The 24502-nt window shown below is 47.9% G+C and overlaps 1 protein-coding gene across 4 annotated transcripts in view; it reads left to right on the forward strand.

The window, feature by feature from the left end:
• Positions 1-24502, forward strand: part of VPS13D (vacuolar protein sorting 13 homolog D) — an 87820-nt gene that overhangs the window by 57114 nt on the left and 6204 nt on the right. For all 4 annotated transcript variants that reach the window (XM_071575998.1, XM_071576002.1, XM_071575999.1 and 1 more), the window contains 2 exons: positions 10634-10766; positions 12500-12695. In XM_071575998.1, the coding sequence (XP_071432099.1) occupies positions 10634-10766; positions 12500-12695 (329 nt within the window). The remainder of the gene's footprint in view (positions 1-10633; positions 10767-12499; positions 12696-24502) is intronic.

Genomic DNA, 24502 nt, shown 5'->3' on the forward strand with positions numbered 1-24502 from the left:
CATTCTTGGCATCCACACTTTTTTTATTTTTCCTGTTAGGCAGGATAGAACTAAATCCTAAATTATTCCTGTTTCAGAGATGGTTCAGTTAGAGATGAACATTGGACACTGAATTAGCATCTGAACAAAACTGTGCTCTCCAAATGGAAAATGAAGTGTGGTGGCAAAAAGGTGTTGTGCTGACCCAGGGAAATCCCTGGTGGGAAGGGATTGGAAAGATTCATGTTGGTCAATGCTGTGTTTCATTTGCCTGGTTTCTTTCCACCCCTACAAGGAACCCCGTTATCTTTTATGAATTGTGAGCACATAGTCATGTAGCTGTTGCTGCTCTGAGGTTAGGCTTTATTTCTGGAGATAGATATACATTTGGATGGAAATAATTGTTATGGCCCTCCCTTCTTCCTGCAAGAAAGAACTGAATGAACTTTTTGAAAGAGCTTAATTTTCATATTGGACTTTGAAGTTTCCAGTGAGAAGTTTAATTAGGCCTCTTAAGGAAAGGCAAATTATCAGCCCCAGTAGCATTTCCTTGTTGGGTTTTTGGGAAGTGTGCAGGATTCTGGGAGGCTTCCTGAGGTCGGGAGGAGGCACCTGAGAGGAGAGAGGAGCTGCAACAAACTGCACCTGGGTGTTTGTTTTCCTTTGTGGCTGAGCAAGAGGCACAAATCAACTTCTGCCCTGGACTTTGTTTCCATGCATTTGTTTTAATTCTGTTCAGAGTGATGGCAGAAGTGTCTGAGTGTTTCAGCAGAGATAGAGAAAGAGGTGAGGTGTTGGGGCCAGGTGAGAAGAGACTTGTAAGGATGCAAATATTGCTCCAGGTGAGTGTTTTGCCATGGAGGCATTTGTAGAACAAGGGCATAAAAGCAACACAAAAGGTAGTAAGAGTTTTAACCCTCTTTGTAAGATGAATCAAAGCAGAATCTCAAGGGGTTGACAGCGACAGGAAAAAAAAGATAATTGAATGGAAAAAGAAGAGGAAGTAATAAAGGGGTTATTTAAAAACAACTCATGAAGGAGTGTTTGACTGCATGAATATTAACTGTAACAAACTGGCAGTAAATGAGATAAGTGGCTGGAGCAGGGCAGAGAGTGGAGGTTCAGTTTGGGCAGGTTTGGCCCAGAAACACACAGAAATGTTTCTAAACCAATCCAAGCTGATGGGTTTTTGTTTAAACCTTTTCTTTAAGGTTCCTTGGTTTATATAACCAACCACTCCTTTTTGATACCATTCAGAAGCAGGAGCAAGTGGCCTTCTCCTGTCTCTGGAGTCACTGGGGTTCAGCTCCAGCAATATCAGCCCAAAATGCTGAAAATAAAATCACATCTTAGTGACAAAAACCTTTGTATGTGAAGCCTGAGAAAGAATTACATGCTGGTGTTTTCCTCAGGAGAGTATTAAAGAAAACAGTCAACTGATAATGTAGAAAGATCATGGTGGCATTCAGGTTCTGAGTTTCCTGCTGTTCTATATTTTCACAGTTTTCCTTTGATTCCCTGCTCTTGTTTACCTGTTGACAGCAGAATGTGTGTGATTACTCCAGTCTCATACTGAATAGAAGTGAGGAAGGCTGGAATATGTTGCCTTTCTGGGCAGCTTGGCAGATTAGAATTTGGATTTTTCTTTGGGAAAGTTGACAGTCATCCTGTACAAGGGTAGTTGGGATGTTGAAGTTGTAGGATTTAGCAGCAATTGCCATAGTTTTTTCTGTTCCTAAAAGTGATTTATACAGTTTGGGTCAAATGTGGCTTTTCCTGTTTTCTTCAGTGTAATCCTAAGATTTTTTCTGCTTGTGTCTTCCCCACCATAGCCCAGGGGCTCCTGTGGTTCTTGTCCAGGTGACACAGCAGCTCATCATCAGTTTAACCTGCATTTCATTCACAGCTCAGCAGTTCCTGTGCTGCTTTGAGTGCAGTGAGAATCTGTATCAAAATGTGCAGATCATGAGATGGCAAGTAATTGAAATTCCCAGGCAGAAATGTTGAGTACTGGGAGGAGCATTGCAGAGGAGGCCAAGTCCCCATTTCCTGCCAGTCTAAAAAGGACAATTAGTGACAATCAAAGCCATGGAAAGTGTCAGTTTTAGTGTGCAGAACATCTGGTATCTGCAATTGGTATCTTTAAATAGGAGTTTGGGATAAAGGATCATCCTTGAGAAGTTTGAAGTATTAGTTTGTTCTTCCTGTGTTTCATTTGTACCATGGGATGAAATGTGTGTGGGCAGCACCAAGGGGGAAAGTTCCCTTCAGAACTGGGGTTAAATTCAGCCTTTCTTGTACTCAGCTTCTTGCTCGGAGTGTGAACGTGCTTTGACTGCAGTGGGGAAAGGGGCATGGGGAGATCAGGCAGAAATGGTGATGTTTTCTGTGGGAAGAGCTGGTTTGGTCTGGACTTGACATCCTAAATGTGCTCATTCAGAATCAAACTGAGACATTGGTGCAGCTTGGAATGAGCCTTTTCCAGGAGAAATGATTCAGTTGATAATAAGAATCTTTCAACAACACAGCAACTGCAGACAGGAAGAGGCTCAGCTGGATAGAGGAATGTCCAGGTGACCATTTGACAACTGAAAAAAAGGAGGGGATTAGAGAGCTTTAGGTTTTACACCTGCTCTAGAGCTTCATTTTGAAGGGTTTTACCAGCTGATTTTCTTGCTAAATAAAATACAGTGTTCCTGTTTTGCTGACTCATTGGAGAATTAAGGGAGAAGAGGAGCATTTGAAATGAGGTATGCAAAGTGCTGCCAAACCAAACTGTGACACTGGAAATAAGCATTTATCATAGAGATGAGATGAAACTTGAGCTTAACCCACGGTTTTCGAGTTAGCATGTCATGAAGACAGGCGCATCTGTCCCATATATCACCATTAGCATCTGAAGGAGAAAAAATGGGGTGTGGGTTTGAAATTAATGAGTTCAGTCTTGACAAAAGACTTACTGCACCTCCCTGCTGTGTATTTTAAAGTTATATAGTTGTGTAGAAAGTATTAAATAGTGCAGACTTGAACTTGAAATTGCTTTGCTGTATATCCCCAAGGAGGCAGGTGGTGTTCTGTGTCCGTGGGTGATGGCCAGGCTGCTCCAGGAGATCACTGGCATCAGCTCAGACACGCAAACCTGCCAGCCCTCCCAGTGGTGGTCACCACTTACACACACACAGTGGCAGGTCCAGTTAACGTGCTGCATCAGCTCTCCTTCAGAAATGCAGTGGAACATGGAAAACCTGTTGGTTTGTAAGGGGGAGGCTCTTTTGGATCCCAAGTGACCATAGCAGAAAAAGCAAGTGGCTGGCAGAGACTGCTGGGGCTGGTGCTGCTGGAGATGGCCTTGGAAATCACAGCCAACAGAGCTGGGGAAGGTGATGTTAAAACTGATGTGCCCCCTCTGACAACATTGTTGTAAGGTATTAACTCAAGGCACTGGAGCTCTGCAGGCTTTTTCTCAGGTTTTCAGTGCATGGAGGGGTTTTCAGGAGGGGGGAGAAGGAGGGCAAATAATTCCCTTCCCAGAAAGTAAACAAACAGCAAAACCTTAGAGCTTGGTAAGAGTTAAGGCTGGAGGAGGGGAATTATCTGTTAAGGGTATTAGTTGTTTAATAAAGCGCAGTTGTCCTCCAGATGAACCCGCCAGTGACTCTGCAATTGGGGTCATTCCAAGTTCATGCTGTGGACTTTTGACTGCCTTGTGTGTCTGTGCAAACAGCCGGCGGCTCCTGCAGGGATCCCTCCCAGCCCTGGGACACAACCGGGCTGCTGCCAGGGCAGGGACAGTGGGGACAGCAGGGACTGCAGGGATCCCTCCCAGCCCTGGGACACAACCGGGCTGCTGCCAGGGCAGGGACAGTGGGGACAGCAGGGACTGCAGGGATCCCTCCCAGCCCTGGGACACAACCGGGCTGCTGCCAGGGCAGGGACAGTGGGGACAGCAGGGACTGCAGGGATCCCTCCCAGCCCTGGGACACAACCGGGCTGCTGCCAGGGCAGGGACAGTGGGGACAGCAGGGACTGCAGGGATCCCTCCCAGCCCTGGGACACAACCGGGCTGCTGCCAGGGCAGGGACAGTGGGGACAGCAGGGACTGCAGGGATCCCTCCCAGCCCTGGGACACAACCGGGCTGCTGCCAGGGCAGGGACAGTGGGGACAGCAGGGACTGCAGGGATCCCTCCCAGCCCTGGGACACAACCGGGCTGCTGCCAGGGCACCTGCTGGTGCTGCTGGTGCTGCCAGGGGCAGCGTCTGCTGGGCAGGGACAGCAGGAACAGCAGGACTGCCTGGGCAGCAGGGCTAACTGGGCACTGGACAGCAGGGCTAGCTGGACAGCAGGGCTAACTGGGCACTGGACAGCAGGGCTAACTGGGCACTGGCCAGCAGGGCTAACTGGGCACTGGACAGCAGGGCTAACTGGACAGCAGGGCTAACTGGGCACTGGCCAGCAGGGCTAACTGACCGGCCTGGGCTCCCTGGCCAGCCTGGGCTCGCTGCCCCTCTGCTGCCCGCCAGGGTCCCACTGCCCCAGCATGCCCTTGTCAGGAAGCATTAGGAAGGCCAGTTAATGATGGGATGTAGCTAATTAGAGCCCCTCTAGTCGGGGTGTGTGCCATGAGCAGGGTGGGCAGTGCTCAGGGACCCCCAGGGACTGGTGTTTTTGGGAGGAACAGCCATTGGCTCCTCGTGGTTGTCGCTCATTTGGAGAGGGTCAAAGTTTCTGTTGCTCTGAAAATGAGAAGCTGATTATGGCTTTTTGCTGATTTAGGGTTTTCTAAATTAAGAGTGTGTTGGTTCCATTCATGGTGCCAGGACACGTTTCCCTCTGCAGTTTGGCTTGGTTAGAAATGTGTTTGGGGCTCAGCCTGAACTGCCCTTTCTGGTTGGGACTGGATTGAACTGTTGACCTGAGTATGTACTGATGTGTAAAGGAAGGGGTAAAAGTCTAGAGCATATAAATGTAACTGAATTCATAAACTTTCCTGCTAAAATACCCCAAGTAATTCTTAAGAGACTTACCAAAGCCATGGAAAAAGTATTCTGTGGAACAGCTTCAGACCAGTAGGCCTCTGAAACCTGACAAATAAACACCTGCTGGTTTTTCAAATACTTAAAGCATGTCCCTGTTTAGTCCCAGTATAATGCACCAGTGACACAGTGTTAAGAAACTGTTGTCTGTTTGCTTGCTGGTGTCCAGTTGGTAAAATTAAATACATAGTGCCTCCATTCCATACCAATGCATGTGATGGGTCCCTTCCAGTTCAGCATATTCTGTGGTTCTATTCTATGAGGTATCGATGAGAAGCTGCTCTAAGTTATTTTTATGGTAAACCACAGCAGTGCATTAAATACCAGTGCTGAGACACTGCAGTAACAGCAGGGAAACTTGGGCTGCAGATTGTCCTCGCCAGCTTTCCCTGTCCCCCTGCACCCAGGCCTTGTGCATGTCCCAAGCACTGCAGGGCTCTTGGCTTTTGACCCTTTCCAGAGAACAGCAGCAAGATCTGAGGACTGAGGACCACTCTGCAAGTTTGGGTTTGGCCCCAACCACATGTCCTGCAGGGACAGGTGTCTCCTTAGCCTGGAACATGCACACTGGGAAGATTCCCCCCTCCACAGGGCCAAGCAAGTGCTTCATTTGGAACTGTTGTCTTTTGCTGTCAGAAGTCAGTGTGAAAATCAGCTTCCTCTAAAATACCTTTAACAGGTTGTAGAGTTGTAGAAAATAGAGGTGATTTTAATGATACTGTTACAAGGTGAGTCATCACAAGGGATTGAGCTGTTTAACTGAGTTGTGCAAAGCAAAGATGAGAACTGAGTAAACCTTGTGATTTCTGATTGAAGTGCAGTTCATTTTGAGCTTTGCACAGAAGTTGTAACTGATATATATTTATTTTCATCACTTTCTCCCTTAGCATTCCATCTTGGAATGTTCTGCTTTGCTCAGTCAACAATATTTGTAAATGTACTGTTCTCTGATGCTAGAATTACAATGGAATGTTTGGACTCAAGTCATAATTGTTTATTTATCCTTTTGGGATGTCCTTAGAGAACCAGCCGGTGCCAAGAGCTTAAAAAGACTTTAAAAGATTACTTAGACCTTATTTCCATGCTGTGTGCTTCATTCATCTGGCTTAGAGGGAACAAGCAGTCCAAAGTCGAGTTTTCATTTGCTTTGAATTCTTCCTGTGCCCCATAAGCCTTATTGTTTGGCACCAGCTTTGGTTCACAAACACTGGTTTTGTTTTTCTTCTATTGCTTCAAACATCAGGGGATACATAGTCCATGGTAAAGGTTTTGTGGCAAAACTCCCTTAATTATTGGACCTTTAAAAAGGAAAACAAACACACCAATAACCCAAAACATGAGTAGATTAGTTTTTGGTACAGATACTATTTCCTCTGCTTTTGCAGATCATGGTGGAGTTAATGCTGAGGGTGACACTGAAAATGTCAAACAAATGAGGAATCACTGATTTCCCTGAGTCTGCAGAGGAGGAGGAGGAGGCTGAGCCCAACATGCCCCAGGCTGGGCACAGTGTCAGAACATCCTCAGTGACTGGGAAGTGCTGGGAGTGGTTTCCATCCTGCTCCAAAGAGTAGCACAATGTCCTGGGATTTGGAGGAAATGTCCTGTTTCCCTCCTCGGGGGATCAGTTGTTACCCCACAAAGGTTTGGACAGGGAATGTTCTCTGCCTGCAGGACGTGACCAGGGGGGAGCTGCACACCAGACATGGACCAGGGTGGGGGGAGAACCAGCTGTCTTTAGAAGGTAGACCTGGGAGAAATGTCTGCAGAGGGAAAATGCAGGAAGTCCCACCTGCTTTGGGGCCAGGAAGGGTCAGAGGAGACAGAGGGTACCTGAGAATGAAGGTGGGGAATGCTCAGCTGACGGGGCTGTTGGGAGAGGTTCCCCTCCTGCCCAGGCAGGATGTGTAAAGCAAAGCATCAAACAGTGCTTGAAGCTGAAATATTCTCAGCACAGAACTTTGACTCAGTAGTCTGGGAGGCTCCTGCCTGGCTCTGTTGGGAGATGCCAAGTGGACACGTGAAATTCCCATTTCTGCCACGTGCCTCATGCAGACTTGGCTTCCCTCAGTGCCCCCTGAGTGCCCTTTGCCTTGGAAACACCTGATGGACTCGGCTGGGTCCTGGTGCAGCTGCTTCAAGGCAAAGGGTGCCTGAAATGGGGAAAATACAGAGATAAAAGGCCAAGTGAATAATTTATTATTTTCATCACAAGTAGACAAAGAACTCATTATGAAAATGAGAGCAGAGAAAGGGGAGCTGGTTTTTAGAAGCCCCTTGATTGGTTTGGTGTTTGTTCACAGACTGTTGTGTTTAGTTGGCATTTACATGGTCCTGAGGAGGCTTTGAAGTTATCAGGTCACACCCTATTAACAAAAGCTGAGGAGGACAAGGATGGGTCACACTTCTGGTGTCACCTTTGTTTATCTGGAGAGGATTTTCTGTGTGACCACCTTAACAGCTCAGGAAGGACCATCTCTGCTCTTCTGCCAGTCTTAGTATCCCAGCCTCAATATCTAATATTGCACTTCCCAAAGGAGGCATCTGAAAGCAACACATCTGGGGGGAAAAGGCGACTCTATTTTTGTGCTTTAACATATTCAAATCTCCCTTCAAAGTTTAAACTGGACTTGATATTTTCTCAGGTTTCTGGTCCTGAAGTAACTTGCCACTGCTGTAAAACTTTTTCTTAATGCACAGGTTTTTTTCTGAAATAGGCTTCAGAAATCATTTCAGGGAAAGCATTGCTGAGGTGCACAGAAAAGGCAGTGAAACAGTTGAGTCCCTCCCAGCTCTTTGGCTGGGGTGGCATTGGCTGCAGTGGCAGTTCTGGGCTGGCAGGGGGGGCCCAGCCAGGGTCAGGATGGCACCGACCCCACGAGCTCAGTCCTTGCTGCACACCCGGGCCTGACCCTCCCAGCAGGATGGGGAGTGCCCCTTGCCCAGCAGCCCTTCCAGCACAAATCCTGGGAAATGCCTCCCTGTTTTCTCCTCCCTGGCACTCGGCTCCAGCTGGCAGAATGTGCCCCTTGGATGGCACAGGGTGGGCCCAGCTGGAAATGGCTCAGGAGGGACCCTGTGACTCCTGAGTCACCCCTGGGGTTGGGTACAAATGGTACAAATGGCAACAAAAGTTTGGCTTCAGCCTTTGTTAAATGAGGCCACAAAACAAACAGTCCCCGGGGAAGGGGGAGGAGCCACAAAGTAATTCAACATGAAGTTCATGTTTTGTAATTAATGTGTGTTGAGTTTAGATTTTGTCACCTGAGTCAGGGCAAAATGGAAACATTTCATGGTACATTTGGTAGGTTAAAATCCTTAAGTTACTGTATTTACAGCTGTAATTCTTGGTACTTTCCACATAACACAAACAAAAATGTCCCTGTTTAACTTGGGGTTTACAGCTGATGGAGAGTTTGACTTTTCAGCTGTGTATGTGCATGGGATTGTTTCCTTTCTTCCTCCTTACTAAGAATAATACACTATTATGTAAAAATTCTGCCTATACACTAAACCAGAATTGTTATTGATGGTTACGTGTCAGATTCTGCTTCACAGAGGAAAGGAAACTTGAGGAAAGACTGGACTGTATTCTCTGGAAAGCTGAGATAGTAAAGCTGTCCAGTGCAGAGGGGGCAGAGAGAGGTTATCCAGTCTGATCCATATTAATAAACTGGTATATTCTTGCTGGCTGATTGTCCAATCATGTACTAATGGAGCTTCCAAAATGTGTTTTGGAAAAATCATTTTCAGGCCTTGATATATTCCATAATGAGGTTTGAATTTTGAAGGCCTTTTAAGCCTTTTAATTTTTATAGCAACTACTCTAATCCACCTAAACAAAGTATTTATCCAGAAAAAACCCTAACCTTAAACACAGTTCATAGATAGCTTCAGGTTGGTTTGTATTTCTAGACTACTTTAAAAAAAATAGCATCTCCATTAAGTTCACATTGAGGTCAAGAAGTAATTCAGTCCCTGATCACCATGTTCTGTTTAGTGTCCATATGATCAAGTCACAAGAAAGGTCATGGGATTTAATTTTCATCCCTGTTGTTAAAGTCTACTTGTTTGGATAACTGGAGCCACTGGACTGGTTTGTCTTTGAGCTGGAGAGGAGTGTTTCAAACTGGGACATGGTGTCTTTAATGAGAAAGAAATGCAGCCTTGGAATAAATGGCAGAAAAAGGAAGGGAACTTCATTGTGGCATCAGACACAAAGATTTGTCTAGTCCTTTTTAAATCTCAGTGTATCTGAATTTCACAGCAGGTTTTGTTGTGCTCTGGTGCACGCCTGACCCACAGAGGGTTCATCCCTGGCTGATGTGGGTGCAGAGGAGCTGCCCCATGAACCCAGGGCAGGTCCCTGCACAGGCCTTGCTGTGGAGCAGCTGTTCATGCAGGACAGCAGTGACTTCACCCTGAGGCCTCTGGCATTGCTGGGGCACCTGGGACCCTCCCCAGCCAGTGGAAGACAAAACAGAGCTTAAATGGCCCACCCTTTGGTGAGGGCAGGGAGGATGTTTGTTCAGTTACTGAAAGGAGATAAGAATGCTGAATGTAGCTGAGAGTGGTACAGGAGGTGTCCAACTACACCTAATCAAAAACCTGCTAGTTTTTGGAGGTTATGCCAGGAAAATGCCTGCTAGGAGCCCTTTCCTGTAATAATATCCTGAATACAAGGCAAGGTTTCAGTTTTCTACCTCCTTGTCTTGCCTCCCTGTTCCACCAAGCTTCTGTTTGATGATGTCAGGCTGAAGGTCAGCAGATGCCAATAGCTCATTTTCATTTGGTGCTTTCTCACTGACTGGCACACAGCAATGGTCAGAGTGGCCAGAACAAGCCCTGCGTGGACATTGGTGTTCTCTTTAGCTGTGAGCATGTCCCAGGTGTTCCCACACACTGTTCAAGGCAAGTGTCAGGAGTGAAAATGCTCCCCACACACAGCCAGGGTTCCCCCTGGGCTCTGGGGCTGCACTGAGTGGTGCCTGTGGGTGCTGCTCAGGTGCCCAAACACTCCCCACACACAGCCAGGGTTCCCCCTGGGCTCTGGGGCTGCACTGAGTGGTGCCTGTGGGTGCTGCTCAGGTGCCCAGCCTGGCAGGGCTGCCCCACGAGCTGCAGTGAGCAGGGCCTGGCTCCCACTGCTGCCCCAGCACAGCCATTTCTGCCCTGTGTTACTAAAAAGAATTTCATTAACTCTTACCAATGTTTCAGTTTCCTGACAGGCATATTTGCCTCGAAGCTTTTCACATATCTTTGCAGAAGAAAAGCTTTTTATCTACATAACATTCCTGTGAGGTTTTGAAAGGTTACCATTGGGTCACTGGCATTGCTTTGGGTACATCTTTCACAGCCCTGGTTTGTTTTGGCTTGGCCACTGCACTTGGGCACCTCCTTGGTTTGTGACTGTCCCCTCAGGGTTTCAGCTGCTCAGGGGGATGCAGTTCTGAGCTTTCTTCAGGGCAAAATCTCTGGCCAGGCTCTGTCCATGTCACAAAATGAGGTGTCTAAATGTGTATTTCACAACCGGCATCTGGGAATTTTCTGCAGTAAATCTACTCACGAGAAACAGCTTTTGTTCTTGTAGTAACAGCCAGGGGTCTTGTTGTCTTGTAGTTTGCTGGGACCCTGTCAGATGGTCTGGGCAAGACCATGGACAACAGGCACCAGACGGAGCGGGAGTACATCCGGTACCACGCGGCGACCAGCGGGGAGCACCTGGTGGCCGGGATCCAAGGGCTGGCACACGGTAACCCTCAGCTGCAATTCGAGGCAGCTTCTCCTAAAAGTAATGATCAGGTTGCAAAGGGCAGGGGCTGTTCCTGCCGGGGGAGGGAGTGTTTGAAGCCAGGGCAGTGGAGCTGTCAGAGGCTTCGTGTTTGAGTTTGAGCTGGGGCAGGTCAGGGTGGGGAATTGTTTGGTTTTCAACTTGACAGAAACTACGTTTGAGAATCAAATCTTTTCACATGTAACTGAAAGTGGAAGCCTTTTTGCAAGTTAAAATGAAGTTTCAAAGTTCATCCAGAACATCATTTTCTGTGCAGAGGCATCAAATGCCCACACAAACAGTTTTTTTGAGGGCCAGACATTAAAATTAAAAATGAGTATGGCTGGATTGTGGCTTTCTTATGTTTGCTTTCAGTTCCAGAAACCTCAGTTTCCTTGGAATCAGAACATCATTTTAAAGTAACATTTCACCAGTTGGGTTATTTTGTGGTTGTTTTCAGTCTACTAAGAACTAGAGACATGAATTTGTGTAAAAGGATTGGACTAGTCTTAATTTGGCCAGAATCTCACATTAATTTAGTTCATGATTTATCTGTTGAAGAAGGTTAAATCAATCCAAGCCAAGTTTCAGTCAAATGTTTATATTTTGCATCATCTTGACTCAGTTTGTTTAAATGTTCTTCTCTGTGCAGTTGTCACAGCCTGTTCAAAGCTGAGTTGGCTTTCACTGGACCAGGATCTTTTCTAGGCTGAGAAAAGTCTTTATGCTTTGGTTATAAAGACTCACGTAGGTAGGGATGGAGTGGATCAGGATCTCTCCCACCAGTGTGCTGTACAGTCTGACATAATTTGTATTGGTAGAAGTGCAGCAATCCCAAATATGTCAGTCTGTGCTGAGTGGTCCATTCTAAAAGCACTTCACTGTGTTGTATTATCCAGTAATTAGCATGACTGTTCTAGTCCTAATTCTGTGGCATTTTTAAATGCTTCCCATTCAGCTTTTTAAAAAAGAAAAGAACTGCTAATTCCTACATTTCAACAGACAGGACTTAACCATAAACTGTAGTTACACAAGAGGATGGATTTAAATAGTTTGGGCTCTTGAGTGTGGTGGTTGAGGCACTGCTGGTCTGCACTTCACTTACAGACCTCAGGGGACCCACCTGGCTGCTGAAAGCTCCAAAGGAGAGTGTTGGGGCAGGGCACTGAAAGCTGCTGCTCCAGTCACGGAGATGTGACATCTGTAAATTGTGTCCTCAGACAGTATGAACTGTCCCAAGTCCTGTGAAACCTCAGTAGGTTCTTGGTTTCTCAGAGCATTGAGGTTCTCAGAAAGGGACACAGGCACAGAAACTTGAAGTGCCAGTTTAAAAAGAACTGACTTTTTGCAGCAGAGACATGCACTGTTCTATTTTCTGTCTCAAATTGTGTCAGCTTTTGTCACATTGTGAGTAACTGCTTCACCTGTGCAGTACATGGGGCTGTGTGTGTGAGTGCAGCTGGAAATAAACCTGTAGAGAAGCATTTTAAAACATACACATTTAGTAATGGATCAAATCCTTGTCTGTGGGATATTATGGTCCATATGTATGTCTGTGTGTGCTGCATGTACAAAGTGTGAAGTGGTTCATGAAACTGGGTTTGAAACATAAAATGGACAAGAACTCACACAGGTGACGGCACCAGCTGGGATGAGGCTCTGTGATCTTTAGAGGCAACAATTTTGGCCTGACTTGCTCTTCTTTTCTTTGCCAGGTATCATTGGAGGCCTGACAAGTGTCATAACCTCCACAGTGGAAGGTGTGAAGACGGAGGGAGGGGTCAGTGGCTTCATTTCGGGGCTGGGCAAGGGGCTGGTGGGCACCGTGACCAAGCCGGTGGCCGGAGCGCTGGACTTTGCCTCGGAGACGGCGCAGGCGGTGCGGGACACGGCGACGCTGAGCGGGCCCAGGTCAGTGCCCTCCTGCTCCTGCCCCTGCTCCTGCCCCTGCTCCTGCCCCTGCCCCTGCCCCTGCCCCTGCCCCTGCCCCTGCCCCTGCCCCTGCCCCTGTCCCTGTCCCTGTCCCTGTCCCTGCCCCTGCCCCTGCCCCTGTCCCTGTCCCTGTCCCTGTCCCTGTCCCTGCCCCTGCCCCTGTCCCTGCCCCTGTCCCTGTCCCTGCCCCTGCTCCTGCCCCTGCCCCTGCTCCTGCCCCTGCCCCTGCCCCTGCCCCTGCCCCTGTCCCTGCCCCTGTCCCTGCCCCTGCCCCTGTCCCTGTCCCTGCCCCTGCCCCTGCCCCTGCCCCTGCCCCTGCCCCTGCTCCCGCTCCTGCCCCTGCTCCCGCTCCTGCCCCTGCTCCTGCTCCTGCCCCTGCTCCTGCTCCTGCTCCCGCTCCTGCCCCTGCCCCTGCCCAGCAGGGCTGGGGACTGGGGCCTGCACCTGCTGCACTTCCTGAGCTGATTGTCCTTCCTTAGGCTAAATAATTAATCTAATTACTGTGAGCTCTGCTCAGGGATGTGGCCCATTTCATTCCATTTGCTCTTGGTTAAGAGATGGGATTTCCTGATACTGTGACAAGGGTGAAATGTGCAGGGAGAGCTGCAACAGAAAATAGGAATTATTAGGCTGCAGCATTAGAATAAGCAACAGTTTTAAATAGCTGTTGGTAATGAGATTGAACTCTACTGTGGAATTGTAACATGGAGTTAAAATTAAGTTCTCCCTGCCCTACCTCCAACTTCCATTTAGCTGTAGAAAAACAGTTCTTTAAACATTTGAAGAGTTCTGGCATCAACATACTGTCATTATCTTCTAATTTTCACTTTGTGTAATAGTTCTCACTTCTAACAGGTCCCCTGTGTCCCCTGTATGCCCTTGGGTATCTGCTTGCCCATCCTCCTCTGGGCTGAGGGCTCAGCACGTCAGGGAGATGCTTTGGGTTCTTCCTGTGCTCAGTTCAGACTCTGCAAAATAATGATGGTTTTGCCTGAAGTACCTGAGTGTTGATTGGCACTGCCCATGAGTGTGGCACAGGGGAAGGGCCAGGCTCTGGCAGGGAACTGCTCTGAGAGCAGAGTCTCTGTGCTCTCTGTGGCCCAGAGTTCCCGTGATGTGCCAGGTCCTGTTGTACGTGCATGAGATCTCTGTGCTGGAGAAGTGAAAGAAAACCCTGAGTAAGTTTTATTGTCAGAAAGCTTGGAGAAAAATGTTTGCAAAATCTTGGGGGTTCTGCTTGTTTTGTCTTCCCTTTGGCTTTTCCATTTCCCATGTTCTGTTATGCCACTCTTGGAACCCTGAAGGGTCTCCATCAGGGACGGAGTGAAGAACAATAAGCTTGATGAAGTGTGAGGTGTAGGAAGCCTGAAGGGTGACCCGAGGTGTGCCTTGTTGTGAAAATGGGAGTGTGGACACTGTGCCTCACATGTTTGGTACCTACCCTGATTTGTGAAACCAAGAGGTCAGGGATTACAATTTGGTAAGTACATTCACATACACAGAATTAACTGAGCACTCTTAAGGGCATCCCTGAGAAAACACATCTAATGTTCCACCAGCATGTGCCTTAACTCTGTGACTGTACAGATGGACTGATGTCAGGGTGGGGAGAGGCACACCTGGCTGTGCTGTAGCTGCACTTCTGGTTGAGCTCAGGGTTTATTGTAGTTTGTTTCAAGCTACACATTTTCTTAAAATTCATATTTTGCCTTAATTCTGAGAGATGCAGCCTGTACATGGTAGAGATGGTGTTACAACAGTTGCCAAACCAGACACCAACTGGGAGAGAGAGGGAAGGGTCTGATCTTGGGCTTATGTTTCCTTTAGGACACATTTCCCTGTAGCTTCTTCACTGTCAGTTAAGAGAAGAGGTTAAGACAGATGAGCTGAAACACATTTTGGTTGACTAGATTCTGAAATAACTGTTGTCACGGAGAAATTATTTTAGTGTCTACACATCCCCTGCAAAGTTTCTGACCCAATAATCTACAAGAGGAAAGGGGGAAAACAATTGGGAAAAAATCCCCAAGTTTTCTCAAGGTTACTCAGTTCTCCAGTCCACAAAAATCTGATCAAAACTTTTTAATGTAAACAAATATACTTGAGAATATGTAGATAACATAAGAGGGGGATAAAAACTCCCAGAAAACCCACCTCCACCTCTAAGACACTTTGCATTCCTGTTTTGTTTGGTGTGGGGGGTTTATGTGCTTATATAATGAAGCAACCAAATTGTTCTTCTGGGGGTTTAAAAAAACCCAGCCCACACAGCCAAGGAAGGGTTTGTGCCTGTTCTGGGCTGCTGAGCCCCACTGTCCCCTCTGCATCTGTAACTGCTCAAGTATGTGTGGTTTGGAGCGGGAGCAGCCCCGCGTTCCAGCCAAGCTGCTGCTCCTCCTCGCAGCTCTGGAGCCTGCTGGGCTGGAGGCTCTGCCAAGCTCAGCTCACAAAGGCAGCCAGCCCTGAGGGCTGTGAGTGTGGGACAGGAACTGGCTCCAGTGGAGTTTGGGCCACAGGAAGGCTGAGCTCCTGAGCAGAGTGACCTTCCCCGGGACCGGCCCTGTGTGTGCTGCTGCAGAGCTGAGTCAGCCACTTCATTGCAGTTGCATTTAAATAGCAGGAGATGGGACTGTAAATTACAGGTCCCTTGCAACTCTCCACTTATATGGCTGAATTGTAAAAAAACAGCTCTGAATTTCAGCTGCCTGACTTGACCCATCAGATCAGGTCAGAGCAGGATGAACAATTTTTCATTGAGGTCCTTGGCTTTCCTAAGAGACAAGCTCTAAAGTTGCTGATGGAATAGAGCACTCAGGTGTCCTGTGGGCAGGCAGCATGGCCAGGAGTCTGGGGTGGCCTCAGGTGGGTGGATTTGTGTTGGGACAAGCCGTGTGTTGGGAACATGGAGCCAGCGGGGCTGAGCACAGACAGTGGCAATGGAGCTTAAGGGGTGATAGGTTTAAAGGGCAAGAAAATATTTCTTTAAATCTGACTTTGGGGTGGACTTTTCAAGGCTAATCTTATTAACTTATTATCTAATCAGATCTTTTATTGTGCTTGTTATTTATGAATAAAGCTGCCTTAATACTTTTAATGCAGAGGAGAGCATAAAACAGCTGTTGACAATGCAACATACATCTAATCTATAAACAGTTAATGCCTGTGACTTGATACCTTCATTGAGAGGGTTCTGTGTGTTCCAAGTACTCCAGTGTCACATACAAGAGTTCTGATTATTTCCATATTTGTCACATACTGCCAAAAGTCTTAAAGCCCAGTTCAGAACAGGAAAGCTGTTCTGTCTCTGGATACGCTTGGAAAGCTCTCGCCTGGAAACGTGTTTTACATCCTAGAGCAGCACAACTAAAGAACATTTATATTTAGATGTGTGTCTAATCTAACAAGTAGTGCAGGAAACTGCCTTTATGGCTTTCTCTCAGGCTTCTGCCAGGTCAGGGCGAGTTTAAGATTATTCTTGGGCTGTTGCTATGAGGGTTTGTGTTCTTTTCTGAGAGTCAATGTGAAAATGAGAAGTGAGGAGGTAACTCCATGACCTCCCCAATTCCAATGATTTCTGTCTGGGACTGTATGAGCAGAGAATGTGAGATTGGCAAGCCATTAATGGTCATGGAACACTGTTATGTAAATATTTGATTCTTTGAAATGCACCTCACCTGGAGAGCAGTAGCCTGTGCTGGCTGCTCCTTTGCTCTCCACTCCAGCACAGCCCTGGGAGACATGTACTGATTTTAGATTCATTTGTTTTGCCTTTGTGCATCCATCTCTCTGTTAGCAGTGATTTGCATAGGCAGGTCAAAAGCAGTGGAGTTGAGAATATCATTGCCAGTGAGAAGCAGAAAATACCTACCTAGTTGTGTGGAGCATTAGCTAAAATAAACTGCTGAGAGTATATTCTCGAGGTTCTCAGGTGTTACAGATTAATATTGTGTGAGCCTTTACACCTCTTTATGTGTCCCAAATTCTGTCCTGACCTTGGACTCAACCTAGATCTGACTTTTAGAGTCTTTACAGTAACATCAGTCATTTATGGGTCATGACTCTGTTGAAGGGGACATTGCTGTTTTCCTGGAAAGCCCTTCCTAAGATTTTCTAGAAGCCAGAGAGAAAATATATTCATCAGTCTAATCAGTGAAACACTTGAGCAATGATTTCCCTCATATCCTTTCTCCTTTTCCCAGGGAATGACACATTTTCTGGGTAACCCTGGAGCAGGTTTGTCCCTTTCTCTGCTGTGGCCCAGCTGTAGCCAAGGCTGTTCCAGTCCCTGTCCAGCTGAGGGGTTTGCATTCCCTGTCACTGACTGGATTGTTCCTCTGCTTTTGGGGCTGCTTTGAACCCCCAGTGTGCAGGTTCCCCTCAGGGTGGTGGGAGAAGGGCCCTGCTCTGGGCACTCTGTGCTCTCCAGGCCATCCAGAATTGGCTTGGCTGCTTTCCCCCCATACCACATTGCAAATGGAGATCTACTTTTCTGCTTGTTTTCCCAACCCAGGAGGGGGTTTTATGTTTTGTTTTGTTTTACTGCTTTGCAGGTATCTCCTTGTCATTTAGCATTTGCCTTCTGGATTTTTTTTCCCTGGATGAACCAGGTTACAGTTTCACACGTTGAATCCCATTTTATTCCTGCCATATTTCTGACCTCCTCAGGTCCTTTGGTACTTTCTGTCCTTACTGGAGTTTTAAATACCTCCTTATTTGTCCTCCAACTGTAGCTTCACATTAGGAGATCCTTGAAGTTAAGCAAGCCTGGGGTTGTGTCCACATGTTTTGCAGCACCTCAGTAGGTGCTTCCTTTTGTGTTACCACTCCCACCTGCTCAGTGTTCTTTGAGGTTTTATCACTGGTAACTTGCTGTAGTCCAGGTGGAGATCCTGGCACTGTAGTTGAAGTGTCTGTTCTTGATTGTTGATTTACTTACAGTAAATGTGGATTTCTTGTGGGGGAAGTAGTTCCCTGTCCTTCTTAGAGGGCTGAGTGGGATTGGTACCTGCTGCAAATGCCCACTGTGTGTCTGAAAAGTGTTTCCAGGAGGCTGTTCCGAGGTGTCTGCTCTAACAAATCCCATTTATGTTTGGAGCCCTCAGTTGCCTGCAGTTTCTTAGTTAAGGTCAAAAACAGGGACACAGTTTAACTGTTTGGAAGGAGTGGAAGTAAAACCCACAGTGTTTGGACCTACAGCAGCAACATAATCCTTCATTAATATTATATAGATGTGGTTTCTTTCCCATCTGCTCTATAGGAATGTTTGTGTGTAATAGGAGGTTTAAGGAAAAACTCAGCAATCTGGGTTAGGCAATGTTTAATCATACAAGTCTTACACTTTTCATGTTACATTGATGAGCCTCTGGAGCCCATGAGCTGGACTTGGAGTAGCAGGGTCTGAGAGAGGAAGAGCCCAGAAAACCCCCTGACCTGGGGCAGAAAGGCCCTTTTCCAAGCCCAAAGGTTCCAGTTGTTGAGGCCATTCATTGCAGCTCCCTCACATTGGGCCTCTGGGGGTTTATGCACCCACATTTTAGCAAAGAAGCTGTAGATGGTTTGAATTCCAAAAGGGAGGGCAAAACCTTTGTGTCACTTCTTGCTTTGCCATGACAGAATGTGTTAAACTGAGCAATAACCTGGCTAAGAAAAGTGCAGCCACTGGTGTGCCAGGGGTGCCACGTCTGCTGGCACTAACCAGGGGGGCCTTGGCAGGGTCTGGCTGGCACTGTGAATCCCAGCATCTCTTCTGTGAGGAGGAAGAATTTCCCACTAAAACATTTAGTATTTAACTTGACATGTGAGGGCAGAAAGATGCCCTGGGTGCTTTCAGCCTGTGCTCAGGGGAGAGAGGCTCTGGAAGGGAATGTTGTGAGGGGAGGACAGATGGAGAAGATGGAAAACCTTGACGTGAGCACTGCTGAGGAGTTACCCGAGCACAAAATGTGAAGTTGTGGTTTTCTTTAATGTCCATTCATTAATAGCAACAAATAATTTCATAAAGATAACAAATGCAGAGTTCTTACTGTGGTGTTCTGCACAAACCCAAAATATTCCCAGTGCCTTGGTAAGTTACCCTGAGGGCAGGTGATCTCCCTCCCTGGGCAGAGGTGGCACCCACAGGCTGTGCCCAGTCCTGGGCTGACCTGCTGCTGGGGCAGAGCAGGCACCAGGGCCAGCCTGGGGTGCTCTGGCTGGTTTGGAAAGGTGGGACTTAGTGAGGAAAAGGTGTTGTGCTGTATTAGGCTGCTCTGGTGGCACAAAATGGGCACTGTGGGCACAGCCCTTGCTCCCTGCCAGTGCCACAGGCCTGGGGGCTGTGGGGCAGTTTCCTGGGGCACACAGACTTCTGCAGCAGGGACTGATGTTTTCCAGTCTGGTTAAATCCAAGGCACTGTCATGTTGGCCTGGTGTAGTTCATCAGAAACAGAAGTAATTATGAACTTCCTTCTGCAAAGAGCTGATAGATCCTTTGTTGGATTTACCACAGATTTATTCTACTACTTAAACTTTGCGTGATGTGAAGCTTTTGCTTCCCAAAGTGGAATTCTTGCTCAGTGTGCCCTCTTCACAGAATTTAGCTGTTAACTCAAAGGAATGCAGCTAGACTGGGAGAAAGTTTTATGTCCTCTGGAAATACTTGTATTTCTAGAACCTGCATGTTCTGTCTAATTATCTTCTAGTTCAGCCAATAAATTTGGCTTTTGGATGCCAAGGCCAAAAGGCAGAAGGAACACCTTTTATCTCTTGCATGTTTTCTGGCTCTCATGTGGTTCTTGGATCACAGCATCTCTGCTAAGGGACGCTGCTGTCTTGGGGTGTTTTATGTAACACTTGTCTTGGGTGGAAACAGTTCCAGAGAGCTGCAGACTTAACTGGTCTTCAGTGGTGCCTCCTAGGGTAGAATTGGAGAGTCTTTGGAAAAAAACCCAACTATATTCAGGCATGAGCATCAGCAGAAGCAACTAGAAAGTCATCAAAGACCAGGCCATAAAGTATCTGCAGTTCCCATTCACAAATCTGCCTGCTCAGAACGAGGTGGGATAGGTTGGGAGTGTGTGCACCTCAGGAAGGAACTGAAGCTTTCTTTCTCCAGCCCTGTGTGCTGCCATGGCCCGGGACAGCCTGGCAGGGACCTGTCGGGCTCGAGCCCCAAGACCCACAGACATTTCATGCACCTTCTGTGGGTTTCATAATCTTTTGGCCCATTTTCTAGGATTTTCAGTTCATAAAAATAGCAGGAAAGATGAAACTGTTGTAGTGCAATAAGAGTGCGGGATTTGTTTATTTACTTATTTCTAAGGCCCAAGTGGCAGGAGCTGCTCCCCAGAGCAGTGACTGTGTCACCTCCTGGCCTGACACAGCTGCTGCTGTGCCACAGGGCTGAGGTCTGGTACTACAGGTCTGGCCATTCCTGGGAGTGTCTTACTGGTCCTAGTAGTGGTGGAGGTCAGCCTGGATATTCTGTGTGCTCAAGAATGAGTCCATGGGCACAACCAGGGACAGTTCTGGGGTTTCCCTGTGAGTATTTGCTCCTCTTGTGTGGATTTGGAGCAGAGTCTTTTAAGTTGTCTTTCCATTTGCCTTCACTTGTAGTGATTTTCCCTGGAGGTCACGTTAAATGTTTCTTTACATCCTTCAGTCTGTGACCTGCATCAAGAAGTGCCCTTAATTACCACATTAATAAAACTTTGAGTAGAGGATCTGGGCATACCCAGAGAGGAGCTTTCTCCATCCTCAGACCAAAGATAAAGATGTAGGAAATGCCCATTTTAGACAAAATGAAACTCTTCTCTCCACACTGTATTTCCAGAGGGTTTGTGCCTCGCTAGAATTCCTTGCTATGGCCCAAATCTCGGGGTATCAGCACCCTGAGGCACCCCCTGTGTCTAAAGCAGTGCAGGCCCTGTCCCTGTGGCCAGGCAGGTCCTGCTCTTGGCACTGACAGGTTGTGTTTTCAGCGAAGAGACGCAGCTTTGCTTCAAAACCAACAGCACTTGTGAGCAGTGCTGTGAGCAGCTTAGCCCAGGCCCACGTGGCCGTGGCCGTTGGAGGCTGAGTGGGAAGCAGCAGAGCCCGGGCGAGGTGTGCCCAGCTCTGGGCAGTGTCCCAGGGCAGGGTCTGTGCTCAGCCCAGCCGGAGCCGGGCGCCCAGGGCCTGCTGGGATGGGGTTTTACACTCGTGCTGTCCTTTTGCCCTTCCCCTGAACCCTCTGGTTGCAGCCCTGAGCAAACAGGCCCTGCTGCACTACCCGCGATGCTGAGCACGCTCCGGCCGCGCCAGCGAGGGGGGCCCCGGCCAGGAATGCGGCTCGGGGCTCCGCGCCATAAATCCAACCAGCACGACAAAGAGGAGATAATATGAGCCTTCGTGATGATCTGAAAGGGGGAGGTTTGTGTCCCATTGATTGCGGTCTGGCCCCGCGCCAGCCCCGAGCCTGACCGGCAGTTGAACCATATCGTTAAGGCGTGTAATGCAGCCCGAGCCTTGTACAGCAGCCAATGAGTACATATCCAGAGGGCAAAAGTTTATAAAGAGCCGAGGCTGTCCTGTTTAACCCTCTCACACTGCCTGTAATGGACACGCTGCCACTCACACACGGGCTCACGTGGAGCCTGCCGGGCCTGCACCGCGCACTGGGGGGCTGATTGCTGATGGGCAGCACACTGAGAAAGTGATCCCAGAAAAGTATGGAAAACTGAGCTTTGGCTTTAACCAGAGGGGGAAAACAGGAAAAATCCAACACACTTTTTTCCAGCCCTGCTTTATCCATAGTTACTTTTTTGTTCAGAGACGTCTTCTGGGTTGTTCTGCAAACTCTTTCATACAGATGGAGCTATTTATTGCCTTGATGTCACCTCATTTAGCATGTGGCTGGTATTTTTATAGATAATTTTTTCACCTAATGTTGCTGTTAACATGTGGAATGCTCTTTATCAGTTTTGTAAGTACAGCCAGTCATCTGAATTGCTCTTGCAACTGTGAACTTTAAAAATCAAAACAAACCTTGTGTGAGTAGCCTTTTGTTGGGTGAGGTTTGTGCTGGAGGACTTTGCTGCGCCTGCTGCAGCCCAGATTGTAGTAACTGAAGAGTATAAAAGGAGGGTCTGAAAGAGAAGAATCATCCAGTCAATAGAGTTGACAGGCACAGTCCTTCATGCACACCCAGAGTCTGTCCTGGGGCTGGGCAGGGCCCTGGTTCGTTCTTCCCCAAAGTGGATTCGCTTTCCCAGAAAGGCAGGACTGCAATGTGGAAGCATTTCTGTTATCCTCAAAGTATTTTACACTCAAAGTGACCATGGTTGCACTTACTGCAACTGGGCATTGATGAGGTTTGATGGGACTGCTATAAATGTGACTCCCTATCCCTGGCAGTGTCCCAGGCCAGGCTGGACAGGGCTTGGAGCAGCCTGGGCTGTGGGAGGTGTCCCTGCCCGTGCAGAGGTGGAATGGGATGAGCTTTAAGGTCCCTTCCAGCCCAAACCAGTCTGGGATTCTGTGGTGAGCACAGACACAAGACCAGTGTTCCAGCTGCTACAGGGCCCTGTCTGGCACAGAAAGGATTTAATATTTTAAAGCCTCCCACAGTGCCCTGAGACACAGCAATGTTATGGCCCTGGGCACTTTAGTTTCACTAAGGCATGTTCAGCTCCTGTTTCCAGATTGATGTTGCAGGAAATGTCTGCTAAGAATCTTTTACATTGAGTCAGAAGGTGAATGGGAGCATTTTTCAACACATTTGTGAGACAGGAAACTTTGGGGTGGCAGCTGAAGTCATCCCTGTGATCTGTGCAGGAAGAGTGGGAGAAACTGGGAGCTGAGATGGCAGTGTTAGGTTTTGTCAGCTCCTTAAGCCTGGTGATAGCAGAGTGCTTGGGGAAGTGTGGGGTTTGCTGCCCAGCTGTGCCAGGCAGAGATGGGGCCAGGGCCAGAGGTGGATGCCCAGAGCTGGTGTCAGGCAAGGGCAGTTGTCTGGAAGAAAAGCACATACACCTTATGCACATGTTGGATTTGTAATATGGATGCCATAATTAAGTGTCTTAAATACCCCCTTCTGACTTCCTTTTGAACTTGGAGCCTGATGAGGGTGTGTACAGTCATAAACCCAGGGAACAGCTCCCAGTTTTGTTGTGCTCTGGTACAAAAGAAGAGGGAAGGGGGAGAAGAGCTCCATCTCCAAGGAGCTGACAGGAACAAGGTCCATGGCAAACAGTTGCTCTTCAGCACACTGAATCCTCCTGAGGCACGCGGGGTCAGCTGAAGGTCTGCAGCATCTGAGCTGGGAGAGCCCTCCAAAGAGGAGGGATTTGACTGTAAGTGGGAGGTTTTAACCCCAGGCACCATTTATTTGCATGTTTCTTCCCGAAATGAGCATTTTGGGAACACATTTAACAAGCACAATATATTCCATGCATTTGCTGGAGTCAACAGCCCATATAAGCTTCCTCAGATCTGCAGTCAGCAGGGAGCTGTCTGGCCTGGGATTTTACACATTCCTGCATCTAAGGGAGACATTCTGAGGCCAAATCCAACACTCCCTGACTGCGCCGTGTGCGCATTTGAACACCTTCACAGCATCCGTGCTGGAAGCAGGGAGTGAATGCCATGGCAGAGCTGTGCCAGATCCTGGGGTCAGGCACTGACCTGCCTGGTGGGAGCTGCATCCCAAAGGTCAGCAGGAGCCAACTGCACTGCCCCTCAGAATAAGGATCCCCAGGGAACATGCAATCCAGAGTGCCATGCTGAGGCTGGGTTTGTGAACAGAGCTGTAAGTGCCAGTGCTGTTCTCGTACCCGGAGGACAGATGGGATGTCCCCAGATCGATATTTTAAATGAAGTCTGGTGACTAATGTGTCAGTCATGGGGCTTGTTCTTGTTTTTTCTCTCAGGAGAGGTTGCTACATTTCCTAAAGTTGTTTTATTCTGAATAATTATTCTGGGTGTGATACTGAGAAAACTGAAATATGTAATTTGTAAATCATTTCTCAGTCATGTTAGAAGTGGGATGGTTTGTTTTAACAGACCAGCATCTGTTGATATACAAAGTCTGATGCCTTCTGAATTTGATTTTTAATGTTTTTGTCAGGGCAGTCTGGGTACACTTGAGGGAAAGTTTTTAGGTCCAGAAGACCCTCAAAGATGAGGAGCAGTTGCTGTGCTCAAAACCACTGTGTATTTATGCCCCTCTGCAGAGCTGAGGGTGTGAACCTGGCGGGTGGGTGGGTGCCTGAGAGGGATGAATGTGGAGGGAAGGAACAAGGATTGGGGATTCCAGAAAACATGTGATGTCTCTTGTAGAGTTTTCTCAGCCTAAGTTGGTAAATAATTATCCCCACTAATACCTGACCACTTTCTTCTTCAGTACGTTGGTGATGTTTGATTGCAAACCCTCCGGCTTAAAACTGGTCCGCTGAACCCCAGGGATTGTGTGAACTGCTCAGCAAACACCACCAGTTCACACCATGCGCTGGTCCCAGTGGTCCCAGTGAGCTGGAGTGAGAGCCCCAGAGCTCAGCCCTGGGCAGGGCACAGCTCTGTTGGCCTGAACCCTGTGCAGGGCCTTTGTGCCCCATCCAGCAGCACCACTCCCTGCTGTGCCAGGCAGACTGAGGGCATTCCTGCCTTGGATTGCCTTTGTGTGCTTATTAGAGAGGAATCAGCAGCTCTGCTGAGTGCCTGGTAATGGGACCCAGATGTGTGGGCATCGCTGCTCACTCTGCTCTGCAGATCTGCAGCTTGGGGGATTTCATCAGCCTTGCTTATTATTTACAGAATGTAACTCGAGACAG

The sequence above is a fragment of the Pithys albifrons genome, chromosome 22 (assembly GCF_047495875.1).
Source record: "Pithys albifrons albifrons isolate INPA30051 chromosome 22, PitAlb_v1, whole genome shotgun sequence".
Classification (NCBI taxonomy): domain Eukaryota; kingdom Metazoa; phylum Chordata; class Aves; order Passeriformes; family Thamnophilidae; genus Pithys; species Pithys albifrons.